The sequence below is a fragment of the Chiloscyllium punctatum genome, chromosome 18, assembly GCF_047496795.1.
Source record: "Chiloscyllium punctatum isolate Juve2018m chromosome 18, sChiPun1.3, whole genome shotgun sequence".
NCBI lineage: Eukaryota > Metazoa > Chordata > Chondrichthyes > Orectolobiformes > Hemiscylliidae > Chiloscyllium > Chiloscyllium punctatum.
The window spans coordinates 94542893-94570110 of NC_092756.1; the positions used below are offsets into that span (position 1 = coordinate 94542893).

Sequence of the window (27218 nt, forward strand, 5' to 3'; positions counted from 1 at the left end):
ATACCGGCTCCAAGATGGCGGCGCTGGCTGAGTCTCTGTCGCTGGAGAGAGGTGAGCGGAATAGCGGCGGCAGTAGCTGCTAACCACCCCCCAACCCTGCCGCCGCACCTCTCTCTTACCGGCGGCCATGTAGAGCCCGCGAAGGACCGGAATTTCTCTCCGACATTTCATTCTTGATCCGGTTAAAGTCATGAATGAACGGGACCGTTATCCGCATAGCCAATGAGAGGTTGCATTTTGTGATTGACAACGGAATGGGCCAATGACGAAGAGGACACTATTAATATGCATGAGGAAATCAGCCACTAGGGGAAGAGGGTGGGGTTTATTCGGGATATTGTCCACAATTACTGAGAGGGTTGTCCCCCGATTTATGGCTGATATATTTCAGTAATGTATCTTCATAGTAAAATATGTATCAGTATATATTTAGAAATATCTCATTTTTAAAAGTCAGAATATATTTCAGTCATATGTCCTGTATCTCTCAGATAAATTTCTGGATCAATTTTGCGCATTTCAGGCATATATGTCAATGTTTATTTCAGTAATATATCCCTGAAAGATATTTGAAATATATAACTGAATTCTATGCTGACATATATCTAAAACATACTTCTGTAAACATTGTGTTTACCTCTAAAAGATATGAGGAATGTATGAAATGTACAAAATGTAGGAAATTATGTCTTTCAGATATATTTGAAATACATTTCTATTAACATGTATATTTCAGTTATATCTATAAGTATATATTTCAGCAATATGTCTATACATTCCAGTAATATATAATATGTATTTCACATATGTATCAGTAACATGTGTTACTGAATTAATTAAAATTAAATCAATATCACTTTTATAGAATCCCCACAGCATGGAAACAGGCCATTTGGCCCAACAAGTCCACACCAATCTTCTGAAGAGCATCCCACCCAGACCCATCCCCTTACTCTATCCCTGTAACCCTGCATTTCCCATGGCAAATTCACCTAACTTGCACATCTTTGGACTGTGGGAGAAAACTGGAGAACTTGGAAAAAAACCCATGTAGATACAGGGAGAGCGTGCAAACTCCACACAGACTGTCACCAAGGCTGGAATCGAACCCAGGTCCCTGGCATTGTGAGGCGGCAGTGCTGCCCATAGTTCTTCCACCGTTGTGCTGCCTTGTCATAAGACAATCTTGAAGTTTCTCACATCCAATTCCCCAAATATGCAGCAGACAACAAAATCTTTAAGACAGTTCGTAGGGTGTTTAACAAGCTCAATTATTCGTCATTCCAGGATAACCGATGATTTTGTATGGTCCACTCAACATCATCCCGCTCTATTTTACATGTGCACAGGTAGGATAAAGTTTAAAAATCACACAACACCAGGTTATAATCCGACATGTTCATTTGAAAGTACAAGCCTTTGGAGCACTCCCCCTTCATCAGGTACATGGTAGCTGCCTGATGAAGGAGCAGTGCTTCGAAAGCTTTTACTTTCAAATAAACGTGTTGGACTATAACCTGATGTGTGATTTTTAACTTTGTCCACCCCAGTCCAATGCACAGGTAGGATGGGCAAGAGCTGCTCAAGTTATGGCTGTAAAGTTGAGCCCTCGATTTTGGTACTGTTAATTGAAGGATATATGTTGGTCAGAACCCTAGAAAGAACCTCTCAATCTTCTTCAAGCAATAGCTTGAGGTCTTTTACATTCCACCTGAGAAGGCAGACTGGGGCAAGTTAATGATTGCACATGGCTGTCAATGAGGCACATGTCTTAAAAATGTGTTGCTGGAAAAGTGCAGCAGGCCAGGCAGCATCAAAGGAACAGGAGAATCGATGTTTCGGGCACACGTCTCCAGATTGGTTTCAGAAGCTGTTGCTGCATGCCAATAAACAAGTTAGAGGCAGCATTTGAGAATACCTCGCAAACGGGATGGGGCAGAAAGATCAGGCTTGAGCACCGCCTGCAAAGCCAAGTGTTTAATTCCTGCTTTCTGTGTGTTCCAGATGTTGCCCGAGCAATCGAGCTGCTGGAGAAGTTACAGCGAAGTGGCAACGTTCCCCCACAGAAACTGCAGACGCTGCAGCGGGTTCTTCAGAGCAAGTTCTGCTCTGCCATCCGTGAGGTCAGTGCCCAGTTGGTGATTGCAACTTTGCACCCTGACTGCATGTGCTCGTTAAACTCAGTAAATGTGTTTGCGTTTCATTGCTCTTTCTGCATGCCTCAGCCTTCGACAGAAGCTTATTTGGATGTTTTATAATTGCACCTGATTAAAAGTGAATTTTACTCTTTCTGACATGCGAGGTTTTAACAAGAGCAGAGTGAGAATTTAAAACTCGCTGCAACATGGTGTAGTTGAGGTAAACAGAATTGATATATTTTAGGTGAAGCTGATGAACACATAGAAAGGAAGGAATAAAAGGTTATCTTGTTAGGGTGGGAGGATGGGCAGGGAAGACCTTTGTGGTATGTAACATTGGTTTAGACCTGTTAATCTGAATTGGCCTGTTTCTGTATTGTGAATTCTATATAGCTCACCAGTCCATATCAAGAAGTATGTTTCAAAACATCTCCTGTCAATTCTGATGTTCAAATCCCTAAGAATTTGTCAACACACTCATAAGTAATAAGATTATTTTGCCCAAGGGCTTGTGTCTTCTGTACTGTAGAGAATATCCCTCCCAAATTTAACCTGAAGAATATACTTGGACTTAATGTCCATTTCCGTCAGTGAAGATCAGCCATTAATACCTTGCACTTGCTTACTGTTTGTCCACAGAAAATTACTGTCTGTTCTTATATTTAAGTCATTCACTTACATTAACACTTTGTGTTATAATTCCTGCACCTACATTTGAAATGGAAATTGCATATGTAAACATCACACTGTAATTACACTCACTGGCCACTGGAAATGCTGCAGGACCATTTTAGGCAGGTGCTATTTTGGATCAGTTTGTTTGCCTACGAACTATGGTTTTTAAGTGCGGATGTAGAAATGTGTAAAGAACAAAGTTAACATATTGAGTGAGGTTAGGGGCAGATCATAAAGTGTCTGCCTGCTTTGTTCCAATTATCCTTCACCTCACCTAAAACCCATACTGAGTCTTTCCTGTCTGAGTGAAAGTCCATGGCAGAACAGCTCACAGTCATTGTAAAAGTCTAGCATGTATGTGTGATGCCAAGTTTCCTTAATGTGTTTCCCGCCACACTTGATTAACAGTTTTGTTGGTATAATTATACCATGAAAATGCCACAAGAGATCTGACGGTATTAGATTATAATCCACGAGCGATTGTCTTTTGTACTGGGGTTGATGATAGTTGTCACCCCTCACACTCACTAATTTTTTAGAGTACTGTGCTGCTCCATAATGACACAGGGTGCTGTGGGAGAACTTCAGTGCAGAGGCTGCACAATTGGCTAATGCGGTGGGAGCCACAGACTTGCTGAAACTGCATTGAATTCCTGGCAGGTGGCAAAAAAAAGTGGTAGCTCCAGTGCAGATTAACTTAAGCAGTTGACTTTGTCAAACATAGTATTAGCATCAAAAGGTGTGTTTTTGAAATCTTATGAATTTTTTTTGTTTTCTTTTCCCCTGTAAACTTGTCTCTCAACAGGCTTTGTCATTTATTTGAGTGCAGGTGGTGTAAGGAGAGTAGCAGGAGGACGTAATGGATGGATTCCTGGGATGGCAAATTTGTCCAGAGGAGAGATTGAGTCAAATGGGTGTGTATTCAGTCAAGTTTAAAAGAATGAGAGGGGATCTTATCATAATATATACAATTCTGATAGGCCTGGACAGACAGGGTGCAGGGATGATGATGTTTCCCCTGGCCAGGGGGTCTAGATAAAAGGTCACATTCTTAGATACACAGTAGACCATTTCAGAATGAGATGAAGGCAAATTTTTTCACGCAGAGAATGCTGAATCTATGGAATTCTCTACCACTGTGGAGGAATAGAAAGAAATAGATTTTTAGAAGCTCATGGTGTCAAAGAGTCTGGGGAGGGAGCAGGAGTATTGTGTTCAGCTCTAATCATAGAGAATGGCAGAGCAGGCTCAATAGGCAAAATAGCCTAACCCCTGCTTCTGTTTTCGATGTTCCCATGCCTTTTTTCTCATTCCAGGTGTATGAACAGCTTTACGAGACTCTTGACATCAGCGGCAGCCCTGAGATCCGAGCTCACGCAACAGCCAAGGTACCCATGGCCTGGTGAATGCAGGTCCCTCACATGAAGCATCACTGAGCACAAGTAACAAGGTATTCGCGAACCTTGGAGAAGGCCATCAGCCACTTGCACCATCCAGTCAGGTCCTGGCTGATCTGAACTCTAACCCAATATACCTGCCTGAGAACAATCTCACTAAACATCCTCGCCTGACAAAAATCTATCAATCTCAAGTTTGAAAGTATCCACTGACCCTTAACCACAATAGATTTCTGGTGGAGAGAGTCAGATTTCCAATCGTCTTTATGTTACGAAGTACTTCCTGAGGTTACCCCTGAAAAGCCTGACTCAAATTTTAAGATAATGCTTTCTTGCCCTGGACTGTCCCACCAAATGAAACAACCTCCAATCAGTTTTTATTCATTCTCGAATTATGCACCTTATTGGCAACCATTTGTTCCCTTTCACTAGTTAGAGCTATACAGCACGGAAACAGACCCTTCGGTCCAACCAGTCCATGCCAACCATAATCCTAAACTAAACTAGTCCCACCTACTTGCGCTTGGCCCACATCCCTCCAAACATTTCTTAATCTTTACTCATTCAAATGTCTTTTAAATATTGAAACTATACTTGTATCAACCACTTCCTCTGGAAATTCATTCCACACACAAACCACAAAAGGTTGCCCCTCATGTCTTTTTTTAAATCCTTCTCTTTCTCCTCTCACCTTAAAAAGTATGCCCCCAGTCTTGAAATCCTCAACCCGAAGGGAAAAGACATCTGCCATTCACCTTATCTATACCTGTCATGATTTTATAAACCTCTATAAGGTTACACCTGAACCTCTTGAAAAAATGACACCAGCTTATAGTTCAACAGGTTTATTTGAAATCACTAACTTTCAGAATGCTGATCCTTCCTCAGGTTGACCTGGCAAAGGAGTAGTGCTCTGAAAGGTTGTGATTTCAACTTAACCTGTTGGACTATAACCTGGTGTCGTGTGACTTCTGACTTGCGTCCACCCCAGTCCAACACCAGGACCTGCACATCATTGAGAAGATGGTGATGAACTCCATTCCTAAACTATTCCAGTCCATTCAGATTGGCGCACTCCCAATGCTTTTAGGAAGAAAGGTCTAGGATTTTGATCCAGCAATAGTGAAGGAACAGTGTGTCAGTTCCAACTCAGAATAGCAAGTGACTTAGTGCAGATCCTGCAGGTGCTGGCGTTCCCATGCATCTGCTGTCCTTGTCATTCAAGGTAGTATGGCTGATGGGTTTGGAAGGTGCTGTGGAAGGAGATTTGTCGAGCTGCAGCAGTTTAACTTGGAGATGGAGCACACACTGCAGCCACTGTCTACTGGTGGTTGATGTGTTGCTATCAAGCACATCTGAAGTGAAATTGGAGCTGCACTATAAAGCAAAATGGAAAGTATTCCATCACACTCCTCCTTGTATCTTATAGATGATGGACAGGCTGTGAAGAGTCAGGAGGAAAGTTACTCTGCAGCATTCCCAACCCTGATCTATGATTGTAGGCATAATATTCACATGACTGGTTTAGAGTCATAGAGATGTACAGCAAGGAAACAGACACTTCAGTCCAACTTGTCCATGCTGACCAGATATCCTAACCTAATTTAGTCCCACCTGCCAGCAACCGGCCCATATCCCTTTAAACCCTTCCTATTCATATATCTATCCAGATGTCTCTTAAATGTTGCAATTGTACCAGCCTCCACCACTTCCTCTGGCAGCTCATGCCATACACATACGATTCTCTGCATGAAAAAGTTGCCCCATAGGTCTCTTTTATATCTTTCACCTCTTATCCTAAACTTATGCCCTCTAGTTCTGGACTCGCCGACCCCAGGGAAAAGACTTTGCCTATTTACCCTATCCTTGCCTCTCATAATTTTGTAAACCTCTATAAGGTCACCCCTCAGCCTCCAATGCTCCAGGGAAAACAGCCCCAGCCTATTCAGCCTCTCCCTATAGCTCAAATCCTCCAATCCTGGCAACATACTTGTAAATCTTTTCTGAACCCTTTCAAGTTTCACAACATCTTTCCGATAGGAAGGAGACCAGAATTGCATGCAATATTCCAACAGTGGCCTAACCAATGTCCTGTACAGCCGCAACATGACCTCCCAACTCCTGTACTCAATAATGTGTCCAATAAACGAAAGCATACCAAACTCCTTCTTTACTATCCTATCTACCTGCAACTCCACTTTCAAGAAACTATGAATCTGCACTCCAAGGTCTCTTTGTTCAGCAGTACTCCCCAAGATCTTACCATGAAATGTATAAATCATGTCCTGACTTTCCTTTCCAAAATACAGCACCTCACATTTATCTAAATTAAACTCCATTTGCCACTCCTCAGCTCATTTGTCCATCTGATCAAGATCCTGTTGTAATCTGAGATAACCTTCTTCGCTGTCCACTACACCTCCAATTTTAATGTCATCTGCAAACTTACTAACTATACCTCCTATATTTAGTCAGTGGTCATCCCACAGGATGTTGACAGTTTGGGGATGTTGTTAAATGTCAACGGGAGGGGATTATCATCGACTTTGTTTGGCTGTTCTTCACAATATCAGCTGACAAGTGGACAAGAAGAAATAGAACACCTCTGTATATTTATTCCACCTTGCCCCCAAAGGGGTTGCAAACAGACTTGGAACACTTAAGCAATGGACCAACTCCTCTGTGTTAATTAATGATCAAGGTTTACATTTTATTTAATGTATTTGTATCTCCTACTGTTTGAACACACACTACACTTATGTGAGTAAGAAGAGAATGGCCAGGAACTTGTACCTGGAATTGGAGGAGGTAGGGGAGGTCCTTAATGAATACTTTGCTTCAGTATTCACTAGAAGGGACCTTGTCGTTTGTAAGGACAGCATGAAACAGACTGATATGCATGAAAAGGTTGATGTTAAGGAGGAGGATGTGCTGGAAATTTTCGAAAACATGAGGATAGATAAGTCCCCTGGGCCAGACTGGATGTACCCAAAATTGCTACAGGAAGTGAGGGAAAAGATTGCTGCGTCTTTGGTGATGATCTTTGCATCCTCACTGTCCCCTGGAGTAGTACCAGAGGGTGGTAAATGTTATTCCTTTGTTCAAGAAGGGGAATAGGGATAAGCCCGGAATTGCAGGCCAGTCAGTCTTACATCTGTGAATCATTGAAGAGGATTCTGAGATACAGGATTTATGATTATTTGGAAAAGCATAGTTTGGTTAGAGATAGTCAGCATGGCTTTGTGAGGGGCAGGTCATGCCTTGCAAGTCTTATTGAATGCTCTGAAGATGTGACAAAATCCATTGATGAAGGGAGACCAATGGCTGTGGTATATATGGATTTTAGCGAGGTGTTTGATAAGGTTTCCTGTGGTACGCTGATTCAGAAAGTAAGAATGCATGGGATACAGAATTGGCTGGCCCATAGAAGACAAACGGTGGTAGTAGATGGAAAGTATTCAGCCTGGACCTCGGTGACCAGCAGTGTTCTGCAGGGGTCGGCTCTGGGACCTTTGGTCTTTGTGATTTTTATAAATGACTTGGATGCGGAAGTGGAAGGGTGGTTAACAGGTTTGCCGATGACACAAAGGTTGGTGGAGTTGTGGATAGTGTGGAGAGCTGTTGTAGGTTGCAATGGCACATTGACAGGATGGGGAGGTAGGCTGAGAAGTGGCAGATGGAATTCAACTTGGAAAAGTGTGAAGTGAGACATTTTGGAAGGTCGAATTTGAGTACAGAATACATGGTTAAAGGCAGGATTCTTGGCAGTGGGGAGGAACAGAGAGATCTTGGGATCCACATCCTTCAAAGTTGCCACCCAAGTTAGTAGGGTTGTGAAAAAGGAGTATGGTGTGATGGCTTTCATTAGTAGCAGGATTGAGTTTAAGAGCCACAAGGTTATGCTACAGCTCTATAAAGCCCTGGTTAGACCACACTTGGAATATTGTGTTCAGTTCTTGTTGCCTCATTATAGAAAGGATGTGGAAGCTTTAGAGAGGGTGCAGAGGAAATTTACCAGGATGCTGCCTGGACTGGAGGGCAGGTCTTATGAAGAAAGTTTGAGGGGGCTAAGGCTTTTCTCTTTGGAACAAAGAAAGAAAGAGGTATACAAGATGCTGAGAGGCACAGATAGAGTGGATAGCCAGAGACTTTTTTTCCAAGGTGGAAATGGCCATCATGAGGGGAGATAATTATAAGATGATTGGAGAAAGGTTTGAGGATGGTGTTAGAGATAGGTTCTTTACACAGAGAGTGGTGGGTGTATGGAATGCTCTGCCAGCAGTGGTAGTAGAGTCAGAGACATTAGGGACATTTAAGCGTCTCTTGAATAGGCACAAGGAAGTTATTACAGTGAAGAGTATGTAGGTTAGTCTGATCTTAGAGAAGGATAAAAAGTCGACACAACATCGACGACCAAAAGGCCTTTACTGTGCTGTACTGTTTTATGTTCTAAATGGGTCAATGGGCAGAAAAATGGCAAAATGGAGTTCAATTCGGATAACTGCAAAATATTGAATTTTAGTAAAACAAACAAGGGTAGGACTTATACAATTAATGGGAGAGGTGGTGTTGTAGAACAGAAGGAACTGGGGAACAAAATGCTTTGAAGTTTGCATCACATACAGGATGGTTAAAAAAGCGTTTAGCACACTTGCCTTCATTACTCAGTTCTTTGAGTATAGGAGTTGGGAAGTTATGTTGAGGTTGTACAGGACATTGGTGAGCCCTCTTCTGGAGTACTGAGTGCAGTTATAGGAAGGATATTATTGAACTGGAGAGTGTTCAAAAGAGATCTACGGGAATGTTGTCAGGTCTGGAAGGTTTGAATTGTAAAGAAAGGCTGGATAGGCTGGGACGTTTTTCACTGGAGCATAGGATGTTGAGGGGTGGCCTCATAGAGGTTTGTAAAGTCATGAGGGGTATGGATAAGGTGAATCGTAGCCATTTTTATCCCTAGGGAGGTGTATTTCAAGACTAGGAGGCACTTTTTTTTAAGTGAGAGGAGAGAGATTTACACAGAGGGTGATATGCATATGGGATGAACTTCCAAACGAAGTGGTTGATGCAGGCAGTTACAATGTTTAAAAGACATTGCTGAATACCTGAATAGGAAATGTTTGGAGTGATATCGGCCAGCAGATGTCAGTGGGACTGGTTTAGTTTGGGATTATGTTCAGCTTGGGCTGGTTGGACCAAAGTGTCTGTTTCCATGCTGTGTGATTCTATAAGTGACATGGAGTTGTCCCCTGTGAACTTGCCACATTTTTCCCTCAACTGACTTTTAAGAGAAAGACTATCTTGTCATTTCCCTTGATGTTTGTGAGATGTTGCTGGATGTGCATTGGTTGCCATGTTTCTTGGAGTATAACAGAACTCAATTTCAAAAAGATCGACACAGGTTGCAAAGCCCTTTGGGATCTCTCTGAAAAGCTCTATGTCTATGCAAATTACTCTTTCCTACAGAGAAAATACTCTCAACTGTGCGTCGGTTAATCTGTTTTCCTCTCTTTCTTTCCGTATCCCAGGCAACAGTTGCAGCCTTTGCAGCCAGTGAGGGACACGCACATCCCCGAGTTGTGGAACTTCCTAAAACAGAGGAAGGTCTTGGCTTCAACATAATGGGTGGGAAGGAACAGAACTCTCCAATCTATATATCCCGAATTATACCCGGAGGGGTCGCAGACAGACATGGAGGTCTTAAACGGGGGGACCAGTTACTCTCAGTAAACGGTGTGGTGAGTGTTGAGGTTTACTTGTTTTACTTATTTCTGATGAATGGGAGTGGTAGCAGAAAATGGGTGAAGCTGGCTAAAGGCCAAATAGGTTTATAATGTCTCCGGTTTTCCTTTGTTGGCCAGAAATGCCACTATTCCCACAACTCCACAGGACACAAAATAAATTTACTAGCTTGAGAAAAATAAAAATTGTCAGCCAGTTTTTTGTTTAAGACAATCAGCAAAATTATTAATTTGTCATAAAACAAAACTTAATTCAGCAAATATCTAAATCTGATTAACGTGCAGTTGGAAATAGGAAAATATAAATATGCATCCTTCCAAATAACCCCAACACACACACACACACACACACACACACAGACGCGTGCGCACGATCACACACACATAAATTAAAAGAAAACATAAGACCATAAGAAATCGGAACAAGAGTAGTCCATTCAGTCCCTCCAGTAGGATCATGGCTGATACGACATTCCTCACGTTCACTTTTCTGTCCTTTTCCTGTAACCCTGGCTTCTCCAACTGATCCTGAATCTATCCAGTGCAGCCTTAAGTATACACAAGGCCTCTGCCCTTGCACCTGTCCATGGCATGGAGCTCCAAAGGCTCCCAACTCTCTGAAAGAAGAAATTCCTCATCTTAATCTGAAATTGAGACCCCTTTATTCTGAGACTGTGTTTTCTGGCCTTAGAGTCTCCCATGCGAGGAAACATTCTAATAATATTGAGCCTGTCAAACCCCTTCAGAATCCTGTATGTTTCAATGAGAGCACCTCTCATTCTTCTAAACTCTGGTGAGTAGAGTCAACTTGCGTCACCTTTGCTCATAAGAGGATCCCTCCATGCAAGGAATCATCTGAGTGAACCTGTTTTGAACTGCATCCAATGGAATGACATATTTCATTCCGTAACAGGACCTGACCTGCTTATAACTCTCCAGATATGGTCTCACCAGCACCTTGTACATTTGCAGTAAGACTTCCCAATTCTTATACTACAGTCTATTTGAAATAAGGATCAACATTCCATTAGCTTAAAAAAAACTGTGAATGCTAGAAATCAAAACAAAATCAGAAAACGCTGGAAAAATGTGGAGGTCTGTGAGAGAAAGCAGAAATAATGTTTCAGATCCAGTCACCCTTCTTCAGTCTATAGCGATTGGTTCACTTTATGAAGTCTCTGATTTATTGGTTAAGAATCACGGTTTGCAGCAACTGATGATGGGAAATAAACTGGATTTTTTCAGTCTTGAGATTTTTATTCTGCAGAGAGAAAGACAGCTCTTTCATTTCCAGAGATTTGGTGGCTTCTTCTCCTAATCTGTTCAGCTACCTCATAGAGTCATGGAGATGTACAGACCCTTTGGTCCAACTTGTCCATGCCGGCCAGATATCCTAATCTAATCTATTCCCATTTCCCAGCATTTGGCCCATATCCCTGTAAACCCTTCATATTTATATACCCATCCAGATGCCTTTTAACTGCTGTAATTTTAGCAGCCTCCACCACTTTCTCTAGCAGCTCATTCCAAACACATACCACCCTAAACTTGAAGAAGTTGCCCCTTGGGTCTCTTTGATATCTTTCCCCTCTCACCCTATATCTACGTCCTCTAGTTTTGAAGCCTCTGAGCCAATCACACAGATATTGGTAGACAAAAGGCCTTTGTTGTTGACAACTAAGCACCATTTCACAGACTGATCAGCTACTTGTTGCCAGTCGAATCTCCTGATGAAGGGCTTCTGCCTGAAATGTTGATTCTCCTGCACCTTGGATGCTGCTTGACCTGCTGTGCTTTTCCAGCACCACACTCTTCAACGCCAGTCGAATCTCCCCTCATACACACCCCAAGGCTTCAGCTGCTCTGTAAGTGCATTCCCCCCGCCACTGCTTGAACAAACAGCACTGTAAATAGCACATACACTGAATGACAGCTAACTAGCTTTTAAAAAGTGCAGCAATCTTTTCCACAATCCTAGATTTTTATAAATAGTCCATTTCCCATTTCAGTACACAATAAAAAAAAATGCAGATTTTACAATAAATCCTAGTTAGCTTAAAACGTGTGACTTCCAAGAAGTATCTTTAAAACCCAATGTCTTTTTAATGAACCCTTTAAAAGAACTTATTAATGGATTTAATATTGAGTTCAACATCTTCAGATTGTGAACCCACTCCCATTCCTTCCCTTTCTTTAGCTTTACTTGTTGCAGTCTATGTCACCATGTCCTCTTCCCCAACCCCCCAGTCCAATGGGACTCTCTTCTTTCCAGTCTGGCCATTCTCACATTCCAATCACTTAACCTGCACAATCGGCGTCCTTTCTTTCTTCTTCTCTCTGTCTCTGTCTTTCCCTTGCTCCCCCCCAACTATTGCATAAATGTTTCCCCCTCTCCACTTCACGTCAGCTCTGATGAAGAGTCATCCAGACTCAAAACGTTAGCTTGCTCTTTCTCCATGGATGCTGCCTGACCCTGTAATTTCCATTCTCAGTCTTCAAATGAACCACTTAAAAATAAAATGAAGCATCTTCATAATTGACCATTATAGGAACAGGAGGAGGCCAGGCAACCCCTTGGGCCCATTCCATCATTCAGTTAGATCATGACTGATCTGTGTCTTGACTGCATTTACCACCTTGTACTGTAACCCTTAATATCCTAACTCAACAAAAATATATCAATGAAAACAAAAAACTGCTGATTCTGGAAATCTGACACAGAGAACAAAAGTACTAGATATATGAAGCAACTCTGGTAGCCTGTGTGGCAAGAGAAACTGTGTTAACATTTTGAATCAAATATGAATGTTCTTTAGAACTGAAAGAAGGTAGAAATTTTACACTGAAGAATGTGGAGAGAAGGAAGATCAGTATGAAGGGAAGGTATCACACAGGTGAGAGGGCGAGAGAAATTCAAAGGTTTCGTGGAAAAATTGCCAGAGGAAGTGGTACTGGCCATAAGCAAAAACTACAGTGGACAAAAAAGCAAAAGGCATGTCTAAAAATATCAATCTTAAGAGCGATTATGGGTGAGCAATAAATGCTGGCCCACCAAGTGACTCCCACATCCTATTACTGAATTGTTTTTAAAAAATCTTAGACTTGAACATTTGGTTGACCCCGCAGCCACAGCTTCTTTGGAGGAAAGAAACCCAAATTTTCACGAAGTATTCTTTGTGCTTCCTGACATCAGTCTTGAATGACCCAGCTCCAGTGTTAGGAGTCTTCCCCTCCACTTTTCTGGATTCCCCAACCACAGTAAATATTTCCCTCTATAAAACCTGTCAAATCCTAAGACCTTAATTTGTTCACCTCTTGAATTTCAAGACTCGAAGAAATACAAGCCCCCAGTCTTTTTCTTTTTGGATGTGTTATGACACACCGCTGTGGTTATCACATCCTGAGGTCAGACTTGAATTCGGACTTTGTGGCCCATAGATAGGGCTATTGCTGTGCTTCAAGATCCTCCCCAAGCCTGGTCTATGCTAACCTCATATCTTGATCCTTTTAGCTCAGGTATCATTCTGGTGAACCTACACTGCACCCTCTCCAATACGAATGTACCCTTCCTGAGGTGAGGTGAAGTGCCCAAACTGAACATGGTTATTCTATGTAGAATCTAACCAGAACTTTATACCACAGTTTAAAGACTAGTAAGACAAGATCTATCTTGAGTTTGATTAATCTTTTCTGGATGCCATTGGCATTGTTTAACCAGCTTAGTTATTGCCTTGATGTTTTGCCGAATTGTATTTTAAGCTAGGCTCTGTTTCCACAAAGAGCCTTATAAATCCCACTTCTTTCCTTGGGTTTCCTTTCCTCTGAAGAATTGTCAAGGTCAAGTGGTATCTTCTGGCTGGTGGGAACCTCTGGTGAAATGGATTGGCAGCTTTTAAGGCACCTTGTGCAATGCTGGATTTTTTCATTTTTTTGACTCTCATATACATTTAGGCAATTTGTGGATATGTCAATGTTGGTAAATTATCTGCACAGCTATAGGAGCCCATTAGAGTACTGTACTTTGCTGGCTATGCAGTCAAGTCATGATTCTTATAATTCTTGCATGGAATGTGGGTGTCACTGGCAAGACCAACACTGGTTGAACATCCCTAGTTGCCTTTGAACCCATAGTTCAATTCAGAGACTGGTTAAGAGTCAACCACTTTAATATGAGTCTGGAATCATATGTAGGATAACAAGCTTATGATGATGAGTCATAGATGAGTTTAACTCCCTTCTGTTTCTAACAGGGCAATTTATATGGCTGCAGAACATTCTGACTGCATCCCTGATCCCTCCTTTGGCTTTGGCGTGTGTGCACATACACAACTGAATTGTCAATATGTGTATTGGAATTCAAGGCACCAAGTGAGGGATTGAGGGTGGCAGAATGGTGTTAAACTTTCCTTTCTTTTTATCTTGCTGCCTCTTTGTATTCAGAGCGTGGAGGGAGAGCAGCATGAGAAGGCCGTGGAGTTGTTGAAAGCTGCGCAAGGCACGGTGAAGTTGGTGGTGAGATACACACCTAAAGTCCTAGAAGAGATGGAGGCACGCTTTGAGAAAATGAGGACAGCTCGCCGCAGGCAGCAACACAACAGCTACTCGTAGGTCTCAGGATGGCAGCAGGAATCGGTTAAACCGTTTTCATATTGTACTGACTTCATAACTTGTGAGACAAATTTACAAATGCGCTGTATCAAATTGACAAGCTGGTTGTCAAGCCTGACTTCCTCCTCCCACCCTTCACCTTAAACCACAGCAGCCAATTCATCTCCTGGGAGTGTTAATTTGATTCTAAACCAGCTGGTGAAGTATGAAACTAGACTCTTAATATTTTTCTTGCTAATAGATTTATTTACAGAATGCAGCATTACAAATGTCCGATTCCTCACAGCCACTCCACTGTGGCAACAGTCTCTCATTGTGCTCTTTTCAAAACGATTGAACAAAATCAACCAAATTAAGACAAAGTAAAAGAGAGACTGTTAAAAAAAAATCAAATGATCAAATGAAACTTACAAACTTTAAAATGCCACTCAGGGCAGAGTTAATGCTGTCCAGGCCCTGCACTGTCCACCGGCTGGGGAAAGGCCTTCAGTGTGGGGGTGAACCCTGCTTTGACTAATTAAAAAGGGGCTATAATATAACACCCCCATGTACATGTGGAACACTGACTATTCAAGACTGCAAAAAAGAATACAAATGTATTCTATCTCCGTGTTCTTTTAATAAATCAGTTAAAACAATGAAACTAATTGAGTGAAATTAAGCAGGGGCAGCCTCTCTTTATAAACGCTATACAGTAATCTACTAGATACTAAACTATGCTGTTCATCTGGTATCTTAACAATATAGTTATTGTCCCATGAATAGAGATGGCAAAAAGTAAAGAGAAACCCTTAGAATTAATATAGATGAAGAATTCTCTTGGAAAATTGCCCTCCAATAATCAGAAGTGATTGAAAACAGTCCAGAAGGCCACATGGACCATGTGTTACGGAAACTACTGCCTGTCAATTAAATAATGGAAATATTGACACTATTATCTTCAGTCCTGACTCCTTTGTCACCAACTCCATCACTCCTCCTCTGCCTGAGGCTGAACCAAACTGGTCGGTGTTATATTTGACACTGAGATAAGCTTCAAACATAATTTAACTGAGTTGAGAGAAACTAATAAGCTCAGAAATTCTCCTATCTCTCATCCTGTCAGTCTCTCTCTAAAACACTTACCTTGAAAGCTTCCTGTTTTGTAAGACCTTTGGTCATCTGCGCTAATATTGCTTTAGTTAGCTTGTGAGTTAGCTGTGTCTCAGTAATAGCAGCTCTCACCTCTCAGTCACTGAGTTGTTAGTTATAGCTCCACTCTAGAACTTGAGCACAAGTGTTAAAGCTGACACTGCAGCACTGAGGGGTTGCTGCTTTGTCAAACGTGCCCTCTTTCTGATGAAACTTTAAATCAGACTGTTATCTGGGACAACAGGATCATGTTCTGTGAGAAGGAATTGACGAGACTGGGTCTTTGTTCTCGAGAGTTTAGTGAGAAGTCACATGACACCAGGTTGTAGTCCAACTGATAAAGGAGCAGCACTCCAAAAGCTTGTGACTTCAAATAAATCTTTTGGACTATAACCTGATGTCGTGTGACTTGTGACTTTGTCCACCCCAATCTAATGTGGTCACCTCCACATCACTCTAGAGTTTAGAAGAGAGAGCTGATCTCATGAAAATATGCAAAATTCTTCCAGGACTTGACAAGGTAGGTGCAGCAAGGAGGTTTCCCTTGGCTGGTGGGGTTTGTAGAACAGGGCACAGTCTCAGAATAAGAAGTAGGTCTTTTAAGAATGAGGGAGAATTTCTTGGCCCAGAGGATGGTAAATCTGTAAAATTCTTTACCCCAAAGAGATGTGGAAGCTCAATAACTTGTATATTCCAGATAGCGATTAATAGACTTCTAATGCTTAAAGGTTTGAAGTGATATAAGATTTGTCATGATCTCGTTGAATGGTGGAATGGACTCAAAGGATCAAATGGCGTACTCCTGCTGTTACACACTGGAAGATAAACCATATTTAAGTAGAGATGAAGTCCACACATCCAGTGCGATCTTTATTTCAGTTAACCACAGTCCATAATGGGCAGCACAGTGGCTTAGTGGTTAGCACTGCTGCCTCACAGCACCAGAGATCTGGGTTCGATTCCACCCTCATGTGACCGTCTGTATGGAGTTTGTACATTCTCCCCCGTGTCTGTGTGAGATTCCTCCAGGTGCTCCAATTTCCTCCCTTGGGCTAAAGATGTTCAGGTTGGGTGGATTGGCCATACTAAATTACCCCATAGTGTCTAGGGATGTTCAGGCTAGATGGATTAGCCATGGGAATTGCAAGGTTACAGGGATGTGATGGGTCTGGGTGGGATGCTGCTTGGAGGGTCAGTGTTGACTTGATGGGCCGAATGGCCTGCTTCATACTGTAGGAATTCTATGATGATATGGATCTCATACCTCAATGATTACCAGCTGCTCATATTTATACAACTAGTTCAACGACAGTTTTTCTAATTAACCTGTTTAGAGATGTCACTTCACACCTCTGGAGCAGAGGGCACTTGAACCTGAGCCTTCTGGTACTGGGGTAGGTACACTACCACTGTGCCACAAGAGGGCCCCTTCACAAACCTAATTTTATTTCTACCCAGAAGTGTTATCCCACCACCAAAATGCTTTTGGTGCTTTTGCTTTTTTTTAAACTGGTAACCACCACCAGTAAAAGCACCTCGGTATCCGGCTGAGTGTTGACAAGCAAAGCCCATTATGGGCAATGCAAACCATATGAGGTGGGGGTGGGGTGGGGTGGGGGATGATGGCGGTGGTGTAGTGGTGTTGGGGTAGTGTAAGGAGAGCAGGAAGGGACTAAAACCAAAGTGCAGCTGGACGGGGAAATGAAGCACAGTATCCCACACAATGCCCACTGCTGTTAAGGCATCAAGAGCATTGATGTCATTAAACCCAATCAACCCTTAATGAATATATCAATCACCTGTTCATCCCTTCATGTTTTATTGGATGACAGCCCCTACCTCCTGATCCTGAACCAAGGCCTTGCCAACTCTCTTAGGTGGCTATAAAAAATACCCATGACGTTATTTCTGGTAGGGAAAGTGACTTAACCTCAATGCTCTGGGTCAACATGTATCAGTCAGTTTAGGTACAAAACCAGATTATCTAGCAAGTATCACATGTTTATGAGAGCCTGCTGCAAGCAGTTTTGTTTTCCTGTATATCATTAGCAGTGAAACAGTTTAATGATCTGCAAGGCACTATAGAAATGAAAGATATTTTTGGTGTCATAAAGCGCATGGAACATTTATTATGTTCAAGGCACCATACAGCTGTGAGTCGTTGTTATGTGCAAAGCCACAACCATTCTATCTAATCCAATCTCTGACCTACTAGAGACTGGTTTGACTCCCTTTGGAGAGTGTCACAGAAAAAAAGAGCAGCCGTCTCATCAGTTAGCTCAGTTTCCAGAGGCTTGCCTCTTTCATGGGAAAATACAAGCCATCCAACATAGAGACAGTTTGTATTCTTTGGAGAGGACATGAGTTTGAAGTCTGTATGTCAAATTGGACTACTGTGATACTGAAGCTATCCAGCCCTTGAATTATTTTATAAACCTCTCTCAGGTTTCCCCTGAGTCCACATTGCTCTGGACAGGTCCTGAAGTGAACCTGAGTAGTGAACATGTTTTAACTTCACTCTTGGTCTGGCATTTTAAAATAACTTTCTATAAACTGCCAGTTTTGCTTCCTGATCTTTGCAGATCTCTGGAGAGTCAGGGGCTTGGGGTTGTTTAATTGCCCTCAATGTTTGTGGTACTCCTGACATCAACTTATGAGTAAAATTGTGTATTATGGTGTGAGAAAAACATTTTCACTCAGTGAGTAGTTGGCATATGGAATGCTTTGCCTTGAATTCTGGTGGAGGCAGGTTCATTGGAGGCATTCAAAGAGCATTGGACAATTATTTGGATGGAAATGATGTACAGAGGTATAGGAAGAAAGCAGGGGATTAGCACATTTTGAAGAGCCAGTGCAGGCATGATGGGCTAAATGGCCACCTATACTGTAAGACTTATGTGATTCTGAATCTTTAGTTCTGATACTGTCCAGCAATTTCTAGCTCAGTGGTGTAATGTTCTCCCTTCACTTGCCATCTTCAGCTCACCTAATGTGGGTGACGACTTTTCCCAAAGTACTAGACAGGCATCTGAGTCATCAACTGGCAAAATGTGCAGCCTTCAGAAAAATGAAAGCTGAGGAGAGTTGATGGAGGAGGGGGAATGAACAAAAAATGGTCAAATTTTTACTAAGAACATTGCTTTTGTGTTTTATAAGCATCGTCTTGGAGCACTAAGATTTAAATTGACTTTTATGCCATATTGAAGTACCTCATAGCTAATGAATACTTCTCATTTTTAATCCAACATTTGTTGCCAAACCCTAACTGCCCTTGAGGTGTCTTGAATGCAACTGAGTGGCTTGCCAGCTTGTTTCAGAGGGCAGTTAAGAGTCAAACGCTCCATTTGTGTCACTCCAGACTGGGTAGGGCAGCAGGTTTCCCTAACAGACATCTGTGAATCAGATAGCTTTTTATGGTAATCAGACAGTTTGTCACTATTACTCAAGCCAGCGTTTTTATTACAAATTTATTTAATTAAATGTAAACTCTCCAGTGGAATTTAAACTTATCTCTCTGGATTATTAGTCCAAGTTTTAGGATTACAAGTCCAGTAACATAACCATTATGCTACCGTATCCATTTTTGAAGTGTAATCACTATTGTAATGTCATTGCACTGAGATTTACTCCTGATCAGTACAAAGCTGGTCACTAACATAGAATGGTATCCAATTACCATCATAATGCATGAAGTTATTCAAAATCATGAGGGTCTAGAGAGAGTAGAAAGGAAGGAACTGTTCCCATTGCTGGTAGGATTGAGAAATTTGCAAAATTTATAGAATTGATGGTAGCAGCAATGCAGAACAAGTGAAGAAAAAAAGAAACATTTTAATGCAGAAAGTGGTTGGGGTCTGGAATGTACTGCCTCAGAGTGTGGTGGAGATGGAATCAGTCGAGGCATTCAGGAGAGAATGGGATTGTTATCTGAAAAGGAAGAATCTGCAGATTTACATGGAGCAGGCAGGGAGTGGCTCCAAGTGCATTGCTCATTTGGAGAGCTGGCACAGGCATGAGGGACCAAATGGCCTCCTGTGCTTGTAACCATTCTCTGAAATCATAGAACTTATATAAATGTTATGACTTGCTTGGGCTCAGTGTATAATTCATAAAATCATATGAAATAGAAGCATGAGGGGCATTCAGCCTTTCAAGTTTAATCTACTATTCGATAAGATCGTGGTTGATCTAATGTGAGCTTTATTTGACTTTCTTGTCTCTACCCAAAACTCCTGAAGAAGGGCTTATGCCCGAAACATCGACTCTCCTGTTCCTTTGATGCTGCCTGACCTGCTGCGCTTTTCCAGCAACACAGTTTTAAACTCTACCCAAAACCCTTGACATCCTTATTGGATCAAACTTCTTTATTTTAGAGATCCTTATACAGACAAGGAAGTATTTAATCTGCAGATGTTATGTTTGGATCATTATTATCAGATGCGCACTGTGCAGCTCTCTTATCTTTTTTCCCTGGCAGGTCACTGGAATCCCGAGGATAGCCGGTTTGATCTCCTGTTTCCAGAGGTGGTCCTGGTACCAAGCATGTGATGCAGCTGTTGTGCGTGTAGCCAAGTGACCCCCTCCACACTGTAGGTCTGACCATGACAATCGCTGCGAGCTTAGTTAATGGTGAAATGGGGCATCACCTTTTCACAGATAAATGTTCAGTGCATGTTAGAGAGTTGGGCGAGGCGAAAATTCCAGAATGTGTATGTTGGCAACGTTTTGGTGTTAATGTCCTCACACACCAAAGTATAATGCTGCAGATGCTGGAAATCTAAAGCAGAAACAGGAAATACTCAGCCGTTCAGGCCGCATCTGTGGAGAGAAGCAGTGTTTATATTTTAGGTCAATGGCTTATTTATTGTTTCTGATGAAAGATCGTCGACCCAGAACATCAACTGGTTTTCTCTCTGCACACATACTGCCAGAACTGCTGAGTGTTTCCAGCATTTCCCTTTTTCTTTATAGATCAATACATCATGGGTTTGGAAGCAAGTAGCGAAAGCAACAGAAGCTTTTCAGTGAAGTTAATACCTCTCTAAATGTTAAGGACTAAAAGTAGCAAAAGTCCATAATTGTGGTAAGTCACTTATTTAAAAGTTAAATGTGAATAGATACTGCTAAATGACTGACAAAAGTAGAAATTGCTCGAAAAGATCAGCAAGTCTGGCAGCATCTGAGGAAGGGTCACTCAACCCGAAACGTTAACTCTGATTTCCCTCCCTAGTGGTGCTGGACCTGTTGATTTTTTCCAGCAATTTCTATATTTGTCACTGTTAAATAACTGGTTTATTCTCAATTATATTTCCCTGCACTGAATGGGTCTTTCACGTTGAGGTCGAAAGCACTAAGCACTGTTTTAGTTCTACTGTTTGAATGATCTATTTGGCATTCAGAACTCTGCCAGTCAAGCCTTTAGGTGGAGTAAATTACGCATTTCGGATCAGGATTGAAAGTTCACCTTTGCCATCATCTATTTTTAAAATTCGCAATTTTAAGACATGAGCAAGAGGTTGTCTGTGTTAGTTTCATTTAAAATTTCATCTTCAGCTACACTGGACTGGAGAGGGAAGGTTCAACAGTCAGGGTCAGGCTGACGGGGACCAACCAACATGATTGGGACCTGGTTACCTGAAATTTGTTAACTTTCAGTGAATTGGCAGTGGGAATATTCGAATAATCTGGAATTCTGAAGGGAATTGCAGCAATATACGACGTAACTTTTAAATATTAACTGAAAACTAAGAATTATTTGTGATCATGGAATGTGCCAGGCATTATTCTGAAACATTTCAACTTTACTCCCCCAGGCAATAGCATTGTTGCAGCATAACTTTGATTTGTGCCTGATTGTGTACACGATATTGATCCAGTGTATTTGAAATATGATTGACCTGATCTTAACTTCACTTATTTTAGGAACTCATAAACAGGAGTGTTTTGTAACTTACCTCAGACCTTTTGGACTTTAACCTAGATCCTAAACTGCTCTCCACTTAAAACAGATGTATATAATAGCCTGCCTTGATTTAGGTCAACCTTGTGTCTGACATTCCCTTGCTACGCAGTGATGGTACTGGGAATTGTCACTCCATGCATTCTCCATTTAACAGACTGTAACAGGGCAGTGTGGCTGAGCAATCTAAGGTGCTGAACTTGAGCTCCAACTTTTATCAAATTGTGGTTTTGAATTCCATTGCTGCAACATTTATATCCCTGTGCCTGTGCCAAAGAGCCTGGGTTCTGGACCCATCTGCTCCCGAGGTGTGTCATATGTCTGAATAGGTTGATGAAAAAAAATCTACTGTGAGCCATGCTGGTCAAGGGATAAAGTATTCACGTTTCCCTTGTGGTTTAGTGGTTAAGATTCAGCGCTTTCACCACAGTAGACAGGTTTCAATTCCCAGTCAAGGAACGAGGGTTTCGGCATCGTACTAATTTATACTGCTGTTATTGTGTCTTGGTAGCGTCCCTGCCTCTGAGCTGGAAGGCATAGGTTCAAGTCCTACCTGTTCCAGAAGTGTGTCTGAAAGGGTTGATTGAAAAATATTCAGAAATGCAGGGATTTTAATTGTCACCTGTTACCCATTCTTGCTTGTTATTAGGAGCCTGGTGGCCATTCTGCCCATTGGACTGTTACTAGTTCCAATGCCCAGTAATACTTCCTTGCTGACTGGTTACCATTGTGACCAGCCTGTCCTAATCTCTGGTGGTGATTAAATTGACTAGTGAACCCACTTTACTGAATAAGTGGATGTCTGATTAAAAATGCGATAAGCAGCATTTTAGAGGGAGGTACGGCAGAAAGAAAGTGGCACACCTCTCTGCCACAGTTGTAGAACTTATTGGGGTCAACATTTTCTTTTCAAGAAAATAATATCACAACCTAAACATAGGAGGAGTTATAAAGGGAATTTGGAAGTTTCCTTTGGTGTTACATTTCATTGATCTGTATTCTGAAGTCTGTTTGAGTGTGATAGCCTCAAGGCTGCTACTGTTCACTTTATTTTAAAACTGGAGTCTTCAAAGTGTCCAACTCCTGACAGAATATGAACAGACAAACTCTTAACATACAGTGAATGGCAAAACTGAACACTTCAATCTATATATAGATTACACAGCCCAGAAACAGGCCTTTCAAGCACTCCCAGGGCTGGGCTGATCTTTATGCTTCAGAGGAGCCTCCATTGTCATCTCACTCTGTTAGCACATCCTCCTGCTCCTTTCACTCTCATGTATTTATCCAGATTCCCCAACTCCTGAACCACTCTTTGTGGCAATGGGTTTTATATTCCCACCACTCCCGGTTAGAGAGGCTTCTTCTGAGTTCCCGATTGGATTAATTAGTGACTATCTTATGTCAATGGTTCAGTTCTAACTCATGTAGAAATACCTCTGTGTCTAACCTATCAATTCCCTGCGTAATCTTCAGGACCTTTATTAGGCTTCTCCTCAGCTTTATTTTTTTCGAGAGAAAAGAGCCCACTGTATGTCTGAAAGTCTTGACCTGTTGAGTTTTCACATATTGATTCCCAACCATCCAAATTTATAGAGTCATCGAGATGTACAGCATGGAAACAGGCCCTTCGGTCCAACCCATCCATGCCGACCAGATATCCCAACCCAATCTAGTCCCACCTGCCAGCACCCGGCCCATATCCCTCCAAACCCTTCCTATTCATATACCCATCCAAATGCCTCTTAAATGTTGCAATTGTACCAGCCTCCACCACTTCCTCTGGCAGCTCATTCCATACAAGTACCACCCTCTGCGTGAAAAAGTTGCCCCTTAGGTCCCTTTTATATCTTTGCCCCCTCACCCTAAATCTATGCCCTCTAGTTCTGGACTCCCCAACCCCAGGGAAAACACTTTGTTTATTTATCCTATCCATGCCCCTCATAATTTTGTAAACCTCTATAAGGTCACTTCTCAACCTCCGAAGCTCCAGGGAAAACAGCCCCAGCCTGTTCAGTCTCTCCCCATAGCTCAAATGCTCCAACCCTGGCAACATCCTGGTTACACACAGATTTTGCCTTGTCTGAATGAGTTGGTTGTTGGAGGGGACACTTTAGTTCAGTTGTACCGTGCCCCCTGGGGAATGGTGCTCTGTAAAAACGGATTCTGAGTGCTGCAGGAATCTAGAAATGTAACTAGGCAAGTCTCTGAAAACTCCCATTCCCAAATTATAGTACTTTGTGGATCTTAAACCTGCCGAAGCTTTCAAGGAGTGACCTGCCTCTCTGGGGCGACCTGACATATTGCCATGCTAAAATAAGCTTGAATGTTACTGGAACAAAGCTGATCAGATGTTAGAAATACATACAACAGTATTTTGACTTGATATGAAAAGAATTCAAATGCTGTCTTCCCTCTGTCTTGTTGGCCATTTGTCCCTACACTGTCCTTGGCCTTTTTAAAATATTAACAGTTAATTAGTTAACTTGACTATTCCTTTTTTTTAAAACCAAATTTACGATATTTTACTTTTATTCCACTACCACTTTGCTCCCATCTGTTTTTTGGAGATGGGATCAGCTGGTGATAAAAGGAGGAGCTTTAATCCAGGTTTGTCAGATTGACCTGTCACTGGCCACTCTTTGACAATGCAAGTTGTGTCTGAATGAGCAGCGCAGCTACAGATAGACAAGCCCATGAGAGACTGCCACAGCCCAATGGCAGCATGTGAGGGGATTCAGCAAAGCTATAGTAGCCTTCCAAATGTCATGTTTACAGAGAAACATACCTCATTTTTTTTGTGCAGCTTTCTTATTTTTGAAGCATGAAAATTTAGTTAAGGATGAACAGACATTCCCACGTTTTCTCCCAAGTCCATGTCGTGATGATCTGCCCACCACCTCACCATCCTGTGCTTTCCTGTTCAGTTGCTCATTGGAGCCTCCAATTTCCAACTCCAGTGAGCAATATGACTCATTAAAAGAATGCACACAGTGGTTTCTCCTTATCTTCTTCATGTGGACTTAAGGGAAGCTAAAGTTCTCTTCCCGAAGGATCCTCACCATTGTCCCCCAAGGTTCTAGCAGTTCGGTCGTCGCCACCAAAATCTCATCAGTTCCTCCACTGGCCGTGGCTTGTGACCCTGAGATGGCTTCTTTGCCTGGGACAATAAGCAGACGCAAAAGAATATTCAAAACCATTCTCCTCTGTTTTATAGTTATCGTTCAATCCATTCTGCTACCTGACCCCCTTACCCTCAACTCAAATATCCTAGTCTTTGAAATGAGTACTCATTGCACAGGCTTACATCAACACCTCTCCTTCAAAATGCTCATTTCCTGCCTCCCCCCTCCTCCAACCATTTTACACTTGCCCAGCCACCGAAAGTGTCCAATGCAATCCCACTTGCACCTAATATTTTTCCCAAGTACATTTTTGCCATGTACGTGGCCTTTAGACACTAAGTGTTTGCTATTCATCCAAAGTATCATGACCCAACATCATCTGTATCCTCACCTTCAGTCCTGCCATGCATCCTGCAGATGTGACTGGATACCAGTCAGTTTTCTCCCTCTCCCTCTCTCTTTTCTGTCAGCACCTCCACTTGAGCCCAGGGATATGGTCATTTGCAGTAACACCCCGACCGTTGTGGTCAGCTCACTCAGCACCAGACATGAAGGAAACCTGGTGCCTCCAGCTCTGTGTGTTTCATTGTCATACTGAGTTAGGCCTTTGTCTGCAGGGCAATTTCTAATTATTCACTACCTTATTCTTTAAAATGTTAATATATATTTAAAAGTAAGTGTGTTGTATATTTAAATTAACAAATAAATATTTACAATGCAGACCTCATGCTTGATAATACTTGAAACTGATTGTTCGTTATCCTGTAAGAAAAGGAAAAAAAGGGATGGCAACCAAAAGTTGTTTCATTGTTCACCTGACTGACCAGCATGGATTTGGTGTTTCTCTTCAATTACTACTGGTAACCAGAATCTATAGTAACAGGTCTTAGTATAGACCAGGAGAGGAGCAGCAATGGCACTGATCTGGGGGTCTGGAATGCTCTGCCTGGGAGGGTGATAGAGGCAGGTAATTTCAAACCTCTTTTAAAAAAAAGTACTTGGATGATGAAATGTCACAACATTCAAGGCTATAGGTCAAGTGCTGGAAAGTGGGACTCGTGTAGGTTTAGCGTAGTTTTGGCAGTACAGGGCTTCTTCAGTGCTGAATGATTCTATGGTTAAGACATAGCAAACAGTGGGAAGTGTAATTCTGCCATCTTTGCAGCCCAGGGTAGCTGAAAGAAGGTAATACTGACAGGGGCCCCAAACCATGGGTGAGGCTATACCTGTATCTATAACAGATCTCTCCTCACTCCGCACAGTCGGTGAGATAGATTACCAGCCAGTTCTGGGATTAAGTATCAGAGTTTTACAAATGGGGGTGAACTGCTAAGCAGCGCTGGACCATTGAGATTTCAATTGGTCTTTGAAGTTGAATAGTATTCTGCAAATTGTGCACTTGCCTTGCCAGTGACCTGTACACCTGTATGTGTGTTGTGAGTGTGTGTGTATGTGCGTGCCCATGCGTTTGCGCACGTGAGAGCTGCCTCATCCCTCTCATAAAATGGCCATGCTGTGCATCACCTGTTGGTCGGTTGAAGCCATGTTGGATGCTGGGTCACACCTTCCTGACTGAACAGTGTGAAATGTTGTGTTAACTGGAACTTGATTTGGGGATGTCTGTAAATCCTGTATGTAATGTAAATGTACTAATGTACGGGCATAATATGCACTGATGTATATTGTAAGCAGCTAAAGTCTTAAGTGTTTGCATAATTCTTTCATATAGTACTGCCTAATTTATTGCCCAATAAAACTAATATATAATTATTTAAAACTGTAAAAAAAATGTGGAATATTTCCTTTGCAGGCACCTGAATGGTTGAGATAAAGACACTGCAGTGCAATTTAAAATGAGATCTCTGTAAGTGTTTCAGAGCCTTAACGCTGAACATTTCTTTCAATATAATTTGTTCTGTGCCAATTGCTTGTGAGAACTGCTGGTGAGTATCTGCCTACATCTCCGGCATGGCACATCAATGCTTTAAATTTCCATCACTCAGATGACTGATGAGACATGGCTTCAGATTCTGAAATTGATGATCTGTGACACAGGAGGTGGGTAGTTTTGTTGGTTAAATGTACAGTGTGAGCTTGAGCTTGTCATGAATCATTGCCTCTTGGAGCAGAACTGTTGCGTGTAGTCACTTGGATGTTCACAAAATGCCAAATTCAAGCATGCACTGAGTCATGGTGCAAGAGTCACGTGGCTAATTGAACAGTTCATGAGTGAGAGATTTCTGCAGCTTGAGCCAGCAGAGGGCAGTGGAGACGAACGAAGCCGAATATTCACGGATATCGCTTGGAATATAGTTAAAAATCACACAACACCAGGTTATAGTCCCAACAGGTTTATTTGGAAGTACTAGCTTTCGGAGCGCTGCTCCCTCATCAGATAGCTGTGGAGCAGGATCATAAGAATTTATAGCAAAAGATCATGGTGTCAT

At 42.0% G+C, this 27218-nt stretch overlaps 1 protein-coding gene across 1 annotated transcript; it reads left to right on the forward strand.

The window, feature by feature from the left end:
• Nucleotides 1-26565, forward strand: lin7b (lin-7 homolog B (C. elegans)). The gene is made up of 6 exons (XM_072588821.1): nucleotides 1-51; nucleotides 2005-2123; nucleotides 4130-4201; nucleotides 9736-9945; nucleotides 14389-14552; nucleotides 20165-26565. The coding sequence occupies exons 1-6, from the start codon at nucleotides 15-17 to the stop codon at nucleotides 20184-20186; spliced, it is 624 nt and encodes a 207-aa protein (XP_072444922.1). The 5' UTR covers nucleotides 1-14; the 3' UTR covers nucleotides 20187-26565.
• The last annotated feature ends 653 nt before the right edge of the window (nucleotides 26566-27218 follow it).